Source organism: Rhyacophila brunnea, unplaced genomic scaffold, assembly GCF_057557595.1.
Source record: "Rhyacophila brunnea isolate RB1 unplaced genomic scaffold, BYU_Rbru_1.0 scaffold_95, whole genome shotgun sequence".
Taxonomy (NCBI): Eukaryota; Metazoa; Arthropoda; class Insecta; order Trichoptera; family Rhyacophilidae; genus Rhyacophila; species Rhyacophila brunnea.
Window position 1 is genome coordinate 1,298,765 of NW_028233367.1, and position 15,845 is coordinate 1,314,609.

A 15,845-nucleotide genomic window follows, 5' to 3' on the forward strand; every position below is an offset into this window, starting at 1 on the left:
TCAAAAATAACTTATATTAATAGATCTTATACGGAAAATATATATGAAGAAAGTTATAAAACTGTGATGGTGAAACTAAAAATTTGAATAATTTGCTCTATAAAGTCAATTAAATTTCCACACGAACAAATTCAAAAATTAAAAACCAAATGGAGTATTAAAGAATAAAATTGAAATTGTTATAGTGAATAAAAATATACTATCTTAAATACATGTTCGTTGAAGGAATTGATGCTAAAAAATTCAAGAATTTATATTTTAATCATGTATTTATAGTTCTAATTATATAGTACATTTTTATATTGATCTAATGGAATTTTTATTGAACTTTATTTATTTTTGAAAGTTATAAAACGATGCTTGTATCATATTATGAGCTCCTTTTATTATATCTTTTTTAAAAAATTGGGTGTTTTTTAATCTTGTTCTGATCTAGTTCATTTAATTTACTAAATATTCATGATAGTAATAAAACTACATTCCAACATATTTCTTTTCGCAGATCTTCAAAATACAATCAAGAGAATTAATATAAACAAATTTGATTTTTTCAAGAAAGATTTAAAATGTGTAACAGTTGAATTTTAAAAAATTTACTTATCCATGTATATAATGAAAAAAATCCAGAAGTCTTTATGGATTAGATTTCAAATCAGATTAGACCGAATTACTGGGTTCTATTTTAAAATAATTATGTGATACCTAAGGGAAATTTGATAATTTAAAAACTATTAAAATATTATCAAAAAATACAGCTAATAAAAATAAAATTATTAGTTATTTTGCTTTCCGAATTATTGGTATACAGGGAAAATATAGTTTTCAATCAATGAATTTCTCTGAGCCATCAAAACTTGATCCCCATAGAGTCTAAAACTACAATTATATTGAAGTAAGAGGCAACATTTTCAAACAGAAAAAAGGCGGAAAATAATATCGCTGAAAACATAATTTGTTAGAGCTGCTCCTTTTTTACCATATACAAAGGGCCAAAATATTAAAATAACATTAAAATAATCTAGAAAAAATGTTTGACATCAATTTATATTTTTCATCCGTAAATTTTCGTGCTTTCATCAAATTTTGTTTTAAATTTGACGAGAATTAGAATTAAAAAAAATAATGTAATTTTTATATAATTTAAATTATAAAAACTACTTTTCTGATAATTTTAAACACTGCTGATTTATTTTTATAAACCTATTACCATTTAAATAAAATCTATTGTTGTACTTTTTTAAGTGCGCCCCTAAATGTTCTCTTCTTTAAATTTAGCAGATTAAGCATATACAAGTTTTAAATATAAATTTTAAATTTGCTGATATTTATGACCTAAATGATCACATTTGTTTAATTGTAATTCATTGTGTGGATTTCGGTTAATATTAAACATTTTTGAAAGGCAACCGAAGTATTTACTGCGCATAATTTATATATCTTTGGTTTTCTCTTCTATAAAGAAATTCAGATTTTTAAAAAATAAGAAATAATAATTTCGTACTTATTTATGTTAATATTTTTATGATGCCGAAAATACTTTCCTTGAAAATAATTATTTTTTGCATTGTAATAATCTTTTAAATTATGAATCCATTCTTTGTATTTACAAATTGTAAACCGTATATTGAATAAAATTTTCATTCTAAAATTTTTGGCTGCAAATTAATCACTTATAGGAAAAATAATTTATATTTTAAATTTTTTTAATTTAATTTAGTATATAATTAATTTACGATACCTTAAGTCTTATAGGTTATATTTTTGGACCAATCAATACCATGGTCTAATCTATATATAATTTTTAATTCTTAGCTATGTCTTTAACTCTAAAATGTAAATAACAGAGAATTGACACTCAAAAATTTTTAAAATCATTTTTTATATGAATAATACAAATTTTAATTTATATTTGAAAATCATATAAATAAATCGAGATACGTAATTGATTATTCATATGTGTCATATGTCTGATTTATTTTTAAACAAAGAATGACTGGTTCTAAATTGATAAAGGAGATTTCGATCTAATCAATAGATGTAATATGACATCATAAATCTTCCGATACAAAATAGAAACAAAAGAATAAATTTTGATACATGAATACGGATCAGAAAATTCAAAGCATCACGATGTATGAACAACCAGAATTTATAATACCATACAAAGAGAATTTCGACCTCAAAGATGATGTTAAAGCCACCAAAACCATCGGAATTAAAGCAATACAGGAGAAAGGCATATGTGTAGTAATCTTAGCTGGTGGTCAAGGAACTCGATTGGGAATAAGCGATCCAAAGGGATGCTACATTCTACCCGAGATTAAAAAAAGTATATTCGAACTACATTGTAAGTCTATCAAGATGGCTCAGGAATCTTTTAACACTCAAATCAAACTTCTTGTCATGACAAGTTCGCATACACACGAGATGACATTGGAATTTTTTAAGAAAAATAAATACTTTGGCTTAGATGAAAATGATCTGGTTTATTTTCAACAAGAGGATATAGCTTGTTTAGATAATTCCGAAAAGTATATTCCCTTTGGAGATGGATATGCTACTGCACCGAACGGAAACGGGGCTATATTCAAAACCATGGCCGATAGTGGAATTTATAAGCATCTTGAAAAGGTCAAATATTGCAATGTGATTTCGGTAGATAACGTTCTCGCAAGAGTCGTAGACCCCGTAATAATAGGATATATGGAGGAAAACGATCTTGATGTGTGTAGTAAGTCTGTAACGAAAAGGGATGAGGAAAGTGTTGGAGTTTTTTTAAAGAAAGATGGCTGTATCGTTGTGAGGGAATATAACGAATTACAGAATTTAAAAGAATATAGCCATCTTATTGGCCCTGGTCGAAAAATCCAAGGCAATATCTGCAACCACACCTTTAAAATCGACTTTATGAAAAGAGTCGCAGAGGAAAATTTACCTACACACAGAGCATATAAAAAAATTCCCTTTAGTGATGAGAATGGCAAAATTATTAGACCAAGGGAAAATAATGGTTATAAACGGGAAAAATTCATATTCGATTCTTTTGAATTCACAAAAAAATCGGGCTTGGTTTCTGTTCCTCGTGAACTTGAATTTTCACCAGTAAAAAATGGAATAGAGGTCGGTGTGGATACTCCAAAAACGGCCGTAGAGGATATATATCAAATGGGAAAAATCTTACTCAAGACACCTTGCAGAGAAACAGCAAAGGAATATTTATCCTATTTTAAAGATACATCTAAAATGGACTGAGACTACTAAATCACTGTGAATCATTCATAATATATGCCATATGTATATTAAAAATGCTATAGATTAATTTTATATTTTTAAGTTAACTAACTGTTAGCTATTCATTTTTATTTAAAAACTCATAGTTGTTTATGTAAAAAAAATAATATTCATTGATAAAGGTATGTACAAACTTTCATTCCAACAAAGAACACGAAAAACAATTACTAAGGTTTCTAAATTACCTAAAACATTAGAAAGGTTTATTCTTTAAATTTGAGATATTTCTTATTCGTTACTGTCTATTTTTGTGATTTAAATATCACACTTCACTTTTGAATATTTTTATGAATATTTATATATATAGAAAATAATTTAATTCAAACATTGGGATTGAGAAAAACCCTTGAATTAATAGGTTTCGAAAGAAGGAGGGGTATTGAAGAAGACTTTGGAGAGGAGAAGATAGCCGAAAGTATAAATACGCTGTGTGTACAGAGAATCAAGCAAGCTGTGCCTGAGAACAAAAACTAAAATTACGACTATAAATATAGCCCTTAAATAAAAATCAATCTAGAAAATAATTTAAAATTAATAATGCCTAACATTTATAATTCTTAGAGAAAGTAAAAAAATATAGCAAAATTTGGGCTGGCTTTAAGAAATAGGCACTAAAGATTGCGTTAAAAAATTAACAACGTAGAAAATTTTTTTTTGTGAATTATAAGTTCGAAAAGTAAATAAGCTGTTTTGGGAGCTAATAGATTTAAACTAATGGGGTATAGATTCATAATTACTGTAATTGGTCGGCCTTATTAATTTAACTTGATATAGCCCGAAAATAAATAAGCTGGTATTTAACATGCAACCTGTATATATTTAAATGCTAAAAACAATAAATTAAATCATTTGAATTCATAATAATTTTTTTGTAGTTAGTTTATTAAGAGGTTGAGGGATACAAACGATATTTATCGTGTAAAAAATAGATCAAGCGTTAATCCACAATCAAATAAAAGTAATTGCATATTTAGAATCCACATATGCTAGAATTACAATAATTTAACTATAATTTATTGTAGACTCTTTTAGTAAAAAATTAAAAAGAATGTTACGATCATCTTATAACAGTAAAAACAATGAACATAATTATTAAGAGCATCCATTTTATTGATATGAACTATATATTTGCATCTTCTAAAATTTTAATTGTATTTTTTTCGATTATATTAGCTAAGCTTGCAACATGAAGCTAGAAAAAAATTGTCTGAAAACATATTACTCGCATATATTTCAAGGTACTATGAATCCAAAAATTACACAAAGGATGTTCTCTATAGTTCTAAATTATTTATCCTGGCTACAGCAAGGGATTGCATAGAAGTACAAATATTCTTATTATCTATTGCACACTTAAAACATTATCTCGTTAGTAAACAAAATTTTGATCAGAAAAATATTATATGATTTTCAGTGAATAATTATATACGTCTATTAGTTATTTTTTTCATTTTATAAATTCTCAAATATTACCATAATTAAATATATTATCCTAAAAAATCAAGCCTCTGGCTTTTTGATAAAATTTATTTTTTATTTGTATTTTAAATGATTAAGGAACAAGCTTTTACCTGAAGTGTATAAATGGGTTATAGCATAAATGAAGCCTTTTTTCGTGCATTTTTAATTTTCTATTAATAATTAATTGGTATGGATCATGGCTCAAGTATAATGCACTATAAAGGTTTTTTTTTACCCCCATAAAAAGGGATATTTATAAAAATGCACCTTCAAAAAAAATATTAGATGTGTTTAATATAGAATGTTATACATCAAATCAATATGCATTACGGTTTATTCGCAGCCCATATAATATTTTTTAAATAAAATACAATTTATTTTGTTGATAATTTCTAAGAATGCATACAACATGGAAACAAAAAAAATATAGAAATTGAAAGAACATGGTATATGTACCTTTTTTTTATTTCTTTTAGTAGAGGGGTGAACTAGAGCGTGTATTTTTGGTTTTATACATCATAAATTCGTTGTAATATAACTTAAGAAATCAGTTTATATTTAAAATATTTCCATATGCGAAAAAAATAAAAGAATAGCGTGATGATTATCGAAGTCATGATTAAGTTTAAAACTTGGAAATTTTATAGATCAGCATAAAATGCATTTAACTTAGAGAATATAGATCGTTTCATATACAGGTGCAGAGAAAACGAATTTAAAAAATAAATATATGGGATTTTACAAGTCACGATTCATGAGTTCTGCTTCTTCATATTAAACCACGGGTATCTTTGCAAAAAAGATTATTTTAATTAATTTAGATAAATATTTAGTTCATTTTGTGGTATTTATTTTCCGAAATAAAAACTATGTTTATATTTCCAAAAAAAAAGTTCACAACTATGAATATTTATAAGGTATTTGTGCTAAAGTTGATAAGTTATATAAAAATATTTAAATCATAAAAAAACCACAAAAAAGGTTTATTCTTTAGGGTAAAATATTATATCAATAATTAAATTTTTTAGAAGAGGGGAAATGGGTTTTTTACGTTAGCTTCTGCATAATGAATGATTGATGTTGCTGTATATTGCAAAATAATCTAGAATGGGCAATAAAAATGTTTTTGTGAACGGATTTTAAAATACTTTATATTTCTTATTTGTAAATTCAAGTGTTATAGGAAATTGTATGGGATTCTTTTTCTTTAGAATTTTATAAAACACATAATTTTTATAATTTTGCCAGTTAAATTATGAATAATATGCCTTCTTTATATCTTAACGTTTTAAAACTTTAGTATAAATAGAGGTCATGCTTTTAGTTAATTGATTTGAAAAGGATATTTAAAACATAAATTGTTTATAAAGAAATTTTTACACTTGGCTTCATTTTTTTTGTCTTAATATTAAGATCTTTTTGTAAGCATTATAAAATTAAGATCAATAGTTATCGACTTAATGATTCATAACGAGTTTAATAAAATCAAAAATTTTAGGCCATTTGTAATTTTGTAAACAATATTTCTTAGATTACTCATAAAAATTTATTGCCAAATATTTTAGGCGTTTTATTTCGTAATATTTACATTTACTGATTTTAACTATAAATTATATACTGAAATCCTGCATTTAAATCCCGACCGCGATTCGAAAATATATGATTCCTGAATATTCGTACACAGTTAAATTTGAGTATTTGTTTTAGGTAATTTTCCTGAATCTCTGTTTATATATATTTAATATACCTCTGTGCCTTAAAATTGATGTTGGTAAAAGTTATATAAGAACATCTGCATTAGAATATTTGTAACAAAGCAAGCTCTATATATCATAAGAAAGAATTTAGATTGATATTGTGGTTATAATCCAATAATTAAAATAGCTCACACAAAAAAGAGTGAATATTAAGCCCTTTATAATTTGTTTATCTTCAAAAAAAAAACATTTTTCCTCAAAAATCAAGAACCAATTACGATCATATGCCTGGTTTTATCTATGATTTGACAGTACACATAAAAATTAATCCAAATCAGATAGATACCATGAGAAAGGTCCACGATTATAAGCATGCAAACTTGATAAATGATAGTCTATCGAGATATATTCACCAATACATATATTTTCTTTAATACTTATTGGTGCATGATTAGATAAAAATAAAAAAAATAAAAAATTATATTGGTTTATTTCTGGCAACAACTATATAAGACATATTGAATTGCAATTTAAGATGAACAGAACTTCCATTTTTTGTAAAATTTTTGCACTTGTTGGATTATTGTCAGCCTGTAAAAAACCAAAGAAAGGAAACGCCCCTGAACCAGAAGATTAGAAAAAATGGTAAACATTTCACATAAAGTAATAATAAACATTTTTAAGTGACTACATATTCCTTTTTTGTTTAGAAACCTTCATTCGAAATAAATTCAAATTTTAAAATATATTGAGGGTAAGTTTAATTTAAAATATAAATACATATAAAAATATATTTTATCATATATTGATGGTCTATAAACACAATTTCGTAAGGATAAACATTCAGTTTAAAGAGCTGCAATAAAAATATGAAGATTGTAATGAGTTTGAAAATACATTATTATAATGGATTCGAACGAAAAAATCAAATTTCTGTGATATTATAAGTTTCCAATAATATCCTATAGTTATTTTGAAATCCATTATGTCTGATGATAAGTAGATTTTTATGCACATGGAAATAAATTCCGTTAATACTTTCTTAAAAACCATATTATATCACATTACTGTCCAAGTATATAAAATTTTAAATACAATTTTTTATTTTTTTAAACCTATTTATTTTTGCGATTTCTGACAAAAATATTTTTCAAATAATTTCTTTAAAAATATAAATTTATATTTCTTAGATTTGGAAAATTAAGAGATAGCCAGGCCTATTTTATTTATATATTAATTAAAGCCATTTTTTGTGGATTATGTATAGATAATAATAAATAAGATATGGTTTCAAGATTTTAAGTTTTGATTAATTCGTTTTTTCATATGTGGATTGAATCCTTCTTTTTTTTATAATATATAAATGCTTTTTTGCAGCATGCAATTTTGCTTTATTGATTTTTGTTGAAATTTAATATCATAAAGATTTCTAAAATATTTCCTAGGTTAGTTTAAATAAAAAGACATCGCGAACTTGATCGGTATCATTTACACGAAATACAAAAATTTAGTTTTATGGTGTGTTAACATAATATATATGTATTTTAATTATTTTTTCCCGAAATTCTATAGTCAGAAATGGAATTTTTTAAAAACATAAGACACAACTAATATTATATTGTTGCCAAATAAATAAAATGTATTTTGTTCAAAAAAAAGTTTTTAAGTATCAATAGGCTATAGTCTTTCCATGATTTGTTTTGTATTTTATTTATTAAGAGAAATCTTTATACTTATTTTTAGAAAACATACAATATATTGTATGAAAAGATAACTTATTAATTTTATTTACTATTAATGTGTGTATTAAAAAATTTCCAATAATACCAAGATATATTTTATCGTCTAATCACATAAAATCGAACTTTCTTATTCAGCGCATAAAAAAATTATAATTCAAAATATAGAACCCCATTAAATAATATAATATTCTGCATGATTAAAGGCATAACACAAGTGTATATAGATTTAAATACATTCTATCTATGTGTTAATTACGGGAGAAATCACAGAAGAAAGGTTTTAAAAATACGAATATAGAAGGTTATGATCCTGGCTTTCGACATCTCGGTATGAATCTACACCCCCTTAAATCATAATATGTGTCTTTAAAAAAATATAGAACCATGAACACAATAATATATTCTTATATAGGGTTATATGTAATTTTTATAGTATATTTCTTAAAATTTAGGCAAAAATATATCAAACTCAATAAAGCAGATTTATACCATAAAAAAGGTGTTTTCATTGATTTTTACAGAGAATCTAATTTTTTAGGATCATTTCGATGTAAAATCTCCAAGTCTTTTCTATCTTCATGATGCTAAAACATATTTTGATAAGCCGAGTTTTATGTTATTAGGAAAATTTCATTATAAACTTGTTTCATATATTAGACAAAAAAAATTAGATAAAATTTTCATTAATTTTATAGTATCACGCAAAAAAAAAACAACAATATCTGAAAAAATTAAATTACTGTTTTATGAAGATAATGAATGTCAGAAATATCAATTCATTGTTTTAATACGTTCGAAATATGCGCAAAAAAATTAATCAAAGCCTTATTACCTGTTTTCACTGTAAAATGAAAAAATAAAAAGCTATTTATTTATTATTTTATTGTGCCATAACAGTATAAAAGAAATTTTATGATTTGATTTGATATTTAATTTATTGCATTAAGCATTGAAAGTGGCTTATAAACTACAAAATTTAGAGTAAAGTTATTTTTCGGAATTTTTACTGCGAACATTTAAGAACCATAAAATTGTTTAAGGTGAAGCTATAGCTACATATGAAAATTTTTAATTGTAAGTTAAAGTACCATCATATTTTCTCCAACATTAAGACGAGATCCAAAATGTTTTTTTTGTATAAAAAATGCACACAAACCAAGTAATCTATATAAGAGCCACAATCCACTTATAATTGAAAATTTTACTGAATTGATATATACAAAACTGCGTGTCGAAAATATTGTATTATTACACCACAAGAATGATGCCCATAAATAACCAGTGAAACTCATTTAACACCTATAAACTAAAAAGTCAACAGTAATTAAATTTTAAGCATATTTTACGTCAATTTCATTTATATTTCTTTTTCACAATCAAAAATTTTTTACAGTTTTACTTTAACGCGATAGAGGCTTTCTTACTGTAAAATAAATTTTTTCATCCCTAAAATTATATAAGATAATAAATTTAATTTTTATTTCAGAAAATATTTTTTTAGCTCTCGAGCAGCAGCCTATACACAAATAATCGGAATGAGGAAAACACTCGAAATAATAAGTCTTGAAGAGTGATGTCATATAAAAAGACTGAGAGGATGACAATGCGCAAAAATCCGCAAGAAATTATGTTCTTTTAGGCAATATAAAGTTTTTCCAGAATAAATTAAAATAGCTAAAATCAAATTAACCCTTAAATAAATAATATATATTGAAATTTTCTTGCAATAGAAAGGATAAAAATAGATACTATAATTAAAACTATTTATATTTTTCATCGCATGGTCGTTCATGTCTTTTGAAATATAAAAATAAAAATATATTTGCGTTAATATAAATAGAAATAATGAATATAATTTCCCAAAATAATTAAAAGCCATTAAATTGCACTGTATTATAAAGTATCATTTCCTTATTTATCTCTTGCCTAGGACGAGCCCTTTGCTACTCCATAACATGTGATAGTGTGACATAAAAAAGCCATGAACCCTATGTTCAATGATTATAACATCGACTTAAACTAGAAACACATATATGGCAATATACTTGAACATACCTGAATTGATTATGGATATAAGAAAGGGAAACATCATGGATTAAGGTTTTAAAGAAGAAGATATTATAGATGGCAAGTAAATCTGATCTTTAAATCAAAATAAAGTTTTGCATAAACAAATTTAAATGGTCAAAGCCCGGCCCATAAGACAGTCGCTTTCAAAGGATCTAAATATATCGTATATTAAGATGTTGGCGACAAAACTAAAGAGAAACGTATTTACAAACAACTAAATCTGAAAAAAAAACTTTGTTTATGCGTCTATAAAATAGAGGTAGTAAAGAAAAAAGTGTAGAAAAATGTGATAGACATCTTAGCTAGATAAAAAAAACATGTTCTGCTTAAACATATATAAAAGTAAATAAACAGTTCATCTATAAATTAAATATTATTTAAATAGTCTTTTAAGCCCGCGTGCATGTCCCAGATTCAAATATTTACTATGTTAAAAAATTTCAATGACATCTTTTCTTCTTGACCTTGCACTAACCCGAATAAAAACTTGTGTACACAATTAAGAAAGTTTAATTTTAGAGAAACAAGCAAATTTGATGTGAAAATGTTTCTATATCATCACAAGAATTTTATATATATTGTTATTTTCGAAACAATGCAAATAAGCGTAAGATATTAAAGAATTTATTTCAAATAAAAAATACAAGTTGATTTTTTTGTCCTTGTATTTTAATGGTAAGAAAGCAATTTCAGTTGTTATAAGGAATACGGTTAACCATTTAATATATTTTCCAGTTTTTTAGACTTATTGATAACGTAATTAAAGGATTAGAAAGTGCAGAATTTATCTTAAACTCTTGATAAACTTTTAGTTATAAGAATTAATTGAAATTTAATACTTATAAATGCACAATATTAAACAGAAAAAATAAAATACAAAGATAAAATTTATTTTCGGGAACATAAGATATCGTACTAGAGGTTTTTTTAAAAATAATTATATTGAGTGTGTATGTATTACATACAAGGATACGATAGCAGATATGTCACAATAATACGTACAATCATGCGAACTGTGATATTTTATGCGACTTTATGAGTAAATTTTCTAATTTTTTAAACGCCTTTCAAAATTTCATTTAACTTTTTGTAGGGAATGAAGGTATACAATAAAATAGTTTTCAAAATGTTTAAAATTCCAGAATAAAATTAAATTTTTATTGAAGAACTTGATTATCATCATTAAATTTATTTTATACTAAATATTTTTCCAGATAAAAATGTTAATTTTTCAATATATTTTGGGTTTGTTTTACTCTATTTCCAGAAGCGGCAAAATAGCAAAGAATGATTTTTATAATTATATGATGCGTTAATTATCAATTAGGAATCTATAGGAACGATATAATGTCCAAACACATCCGACTTTCTATAAATTTTTCTATTATTAGAAAAAATCGAAAATTTATTTTATTCGGTGAATATGTTATATTGATCCCATCATTTAAACAAGATTGGTGATTTTTTAACTGTATTTACGAAATATATATAATGATATGGATTCTTGATACAATTAAATTGTGTTAGAGGTATTTTTGGGGTATAGCTCAAACATATTATCGTAAAATTTTGATTTATAGATCCTTATGTGTTAGTATCATCAAGATGCTTTTTATTTATTTATGGATTAATTTTCTTTCTATCGAAAATTTCTATAGTGACGTGTTCAAGGTGTAGGGAATATTGCACAACTCCTTGATGCATCTTTTGACACCTTCCTCTGATCTATCTTCCTCAACTGCTCTTCTTCTCTCGAATGAGATGAGTTCAAGTGTCTTGTGGGGTGTGAGAGCTTGCATGTATGCTTCTACATCGTCCGGAATTTTTAACTCCTTAAATATTTTTTATGATATTATTAAGATACTTTTATTAATATCTTTACTTAAAAATCGCATTTACTCACAGTTTTATGGTATTACTATATAAACATAACAAAAATCAAAAATATATTTGGTTACGTCTTCGTATTAAACGATATAGCCTGAAAAAAAATTTACGGTTTTTTTAATAATTCAATTTGGTTTTTTAATTATAAACTTGTATCAAATATGATGATATAATTTTGTAAAATATTTGATATCTAAAAAAACAACCTCATGGTTTTAATAAAAGAAAAAACGAAAAAATATATAATATTTGCTAAAAAATCGAAGAATAAAATTTGAAAATAAAGCCAAATTAAAAAAGAAAAACAATTACAGCGATAAAGAAATCGATTTTTTATAAAAAAAACAGCGAGAAACAGTGAATTAAAGTATTAGTCGATACAAAATAGAAATACTAAAAAATAGAATCTGATTATTTGTCTATAAATAGAAAAAATAAAGAAGTGAAGTATAATTTAATACAAAAAAATATAGCATAGAATTAGAATAAAGTTTTCTGTATGAACAAAAATAATAATGAAGTGAGTATTATTAAATACAAAATAGAAATATAGCATAGAATTAGAATAAAGTTTTCTGATATAAACAGAAAAAATAAAGAAGTAAAGTAATTTATCGCGAAAAAATAAATATAATATAACATAAAAAAAGAATAGATGTGTTTGACAATAAACTTTAACAACTAGGTGACACAAATTCTTCACTGCGCAAACAAAAGAGAACAAAAAGCATTTTAATAATAAAAAAAGGGTGATTGAATTGATAAAGTCAATAAGATGTTATAACATAAATGCAAAGGTTTTAAAGAAAATGCCATTTATTAGTATTGGGAGAATTCCGTTTTAACAACCGGTCCAATCCATTCCAAACAATTTTCAAACTTTCCGTCAATCATAAGTTTGTTCACCTTAACGTTAGTGTTATGTTTAACTCTTTCCAAAGCTATTTTCCAGACAATATCGTTGCATCCGAAATAATCTCTTACTTGTTTTACTGTAAGAAAAGCATTATAAATTTCAAGTCTTTGTTTTCTTAGTGATTGGCTAATGAGGGTGCGAATAATTTCTCTAGTAACTTTTTCTGCAAGTATTTTATTTTCATTTTTTGTTTTTCTTGAGCTTTTAAATATTTTTATTGTTATGTATAGAGTGAATAATAAGACTGATGGAAGAAGTAAGATGTTTGATGCTTTTTTTAGGATAAATATTGATATTACATTGATATCGTATTTGTAATTTGTTGAGTACAATCCGTTTTCATCTTCTTTTATATCGGGGTATTTTTTTAGAATTTTGTAAATTACATTTTCCCTAAAAACCATGTGAACATCATTATTTTTATCTGGAAAACCTGAGGTTTTTCTTTCATTATTTTTACTACCGCATGTACTTTCATTTTTATGGGAATATAAATTATTATTCCTATACTCATTTTCTAAATTATTTAAATGCACATTTTTATTCTCATGATTATTATTTGTTTTAAGGGTTTCTAAAAACAAATCTCGAATATAAGCTAATTTAATTCTATTAGTTTTTCTAATACCACAATAAAATTCCAGATTAGCCAATCTCAACCTGTCAACCACACACTTGATATTATTATCGTTAATATTTCCATTATCTTTTTCGCAATAACTATACCAAAACAATCTCCTTCTAAGAATATATCCTTTATCACAAACCAATTCGCCATTTTTATTCAATTTAGAATTTTTCGGCACTGAAATACAGAAATTTTCGTTATTATTTATGGTGCAGTATTTACAAGAAAATTTGAGATACGAATATATTAATATTGATGCAATTATTATAAGCCAGACAATAATCTTTCTTTTTATACCTTTACATTTCTCTTCAATATGGTTCTTATTTGCTTTCGGCGTATTGAGTTCTTTTATTGGTTTAGTATCTTTTAATTCAATATTTCTTGTTCTTTCAGAATATCTTCTATTCGCCTTAATTTTATTTAAAGGGCTTCTTTCATTTGTTTCGTGAAAAGACACTGATCCAATCTTGTCATTTAAAGACGGATTGTTGTTTGTAACTTTAAAAGGATTGCCCTTCGCAAAAATGTTATCTAAAATATTGGGTTTACCTGTGTTTAAATTGTTCTCTTGTGATCTTTCATAATTTTTTTTTGAACTAGGTCGTATTTCATACGGATTGGTTATATTAGACAAATTCAGATTATTTATTCGTGAATTACTGTTCTTTTCTTTCACATTAAAACTTGATTGATCCTTCTTACTGTTGTTATTTGTGACGTACGAATTTCTAGATCCATCAATATTATTTGATTCATGCGACTTTCTGGTTTTGACATTATCAATATTATTTACTTCTTCCGAATTTTTAGATCCATAAATGTTAGTTGACGTGAATGAATTTCTTGATTTACTATTGGTTAATTCTTCAGAATTTCTTGATTTATTGTTGTTGTTTGATTCATCAAAACTATTTCTCGCAGAAAAAGAATTATCTTTGAATACTCTATCGGGAGTTCCAAAACCAAACCGGTCACCACTAAAATCATCATCATTCGCACGATTTTTCTTAGGTGTGTTGGTTTTCTGAAAAATATTGACAGAATTCATGTTAACTGATTTGTCTTGATTCATCACAACTTTATCATGAAAATGTGTCTTGTAAAATTGTATTATTGTGGGCTTGAGCTCAGCCATCGTCGGAATATCACTTATATTATTCTCGATTAAAATGTTGAGTAATTCTTGTTTTTTTAGTTTCGTGAAATCGAAATTTTTATCCATATAGTGCGGTGTCTCTATTTTATGCATAATGTCTTTACGGGTCATCTTTCTTTTTCTTGTATAAAGGGGTGTTAATAAATTGGGTTTTGCGAAAGTGCTCAAGCTATACAAAAAAAAATATTTTTTGTGTTCGGAGCTTAGATTTGGATTCCTTTGCTTAAATTTTTTTTTATGTTTTTTTTTCTAGCAAATCATAAATATTTAATTAAAAAAATATTCAAATTTGAATGTTATTGTATTTATTTAATAATTTAATTTGTCTATTTATGGAAATCAGAAAATTTTAAAACAATAACAGAATCCAAATTTAAACTTAATTCAATCCAAGCTGTAAAATTAATACACCAGAAAATATTAAAAAAAACTAATTGCTCAAAGCGCAAAATATTTGATACTAAATCAGTACGTATTATCTATTCACATTATCAAAGCTAAAATACTGTTTTTGAAATGATACATGCAAAAGGAATTTATAATTGCTATAGATTGCATTCAATATTATATTCAAAAGTGCATGATAGAGTAATTGATGTAGTTTACCTTAGGATTTAGTATGGTACAAAAGAAACGCAAACAGTATTAAATTATTAATGCCATGAATGAATTTGAATACAAAACAAATCGAGGCATACACCCAAACTATAGGATAGAGAAAAATTCTTGAACTAATAGGTCTTGAAAAGAGGTATCGAAGAAGATGTAAAATAAGAGAATATACTATTAGAGGCACCAGAAAGAACAGACACACAACAAAATCTAGGCATATATCCAAACTGCAGGATAGAGTAAAACACTTGAACTAATAGGCTTTGAAAAGAGGCATCGAAGAAGATATAATATAAGAGAAAATAACCGAGTGTTTCGATATGATGAGACCGCAGGAAATTAATTTAGCTGAGCTTGAAGAAAAATATCAAAAATTACAATA

The 15,845-nt window shown here is 25.3% G+C and overlaps 1 protein-coding gene across 1 annotated transcript; it reads left to right on the forward strand.

Moving 5' to 3' along the window:
* Positions 1–2,130: 2,130 nt before the first annotated feature.
* Positions 2,131–3,120, forward strand: LOC147063127 (uncharacterized; the record flags this gene model as incomplete). Its single annotated transcript, XM_085960156.1, has 3 exons — positions 2,131–2,347; positions 2,549–2,724; positions 2,824–3,120. Coding segments are annotated over exons 1-3 (690 nt in total), but the record flags the coding sequence as incomplete, so codon positions are not given.
* Positions 3,121–15,845: the final 12,725 nt, after the last annotated feature.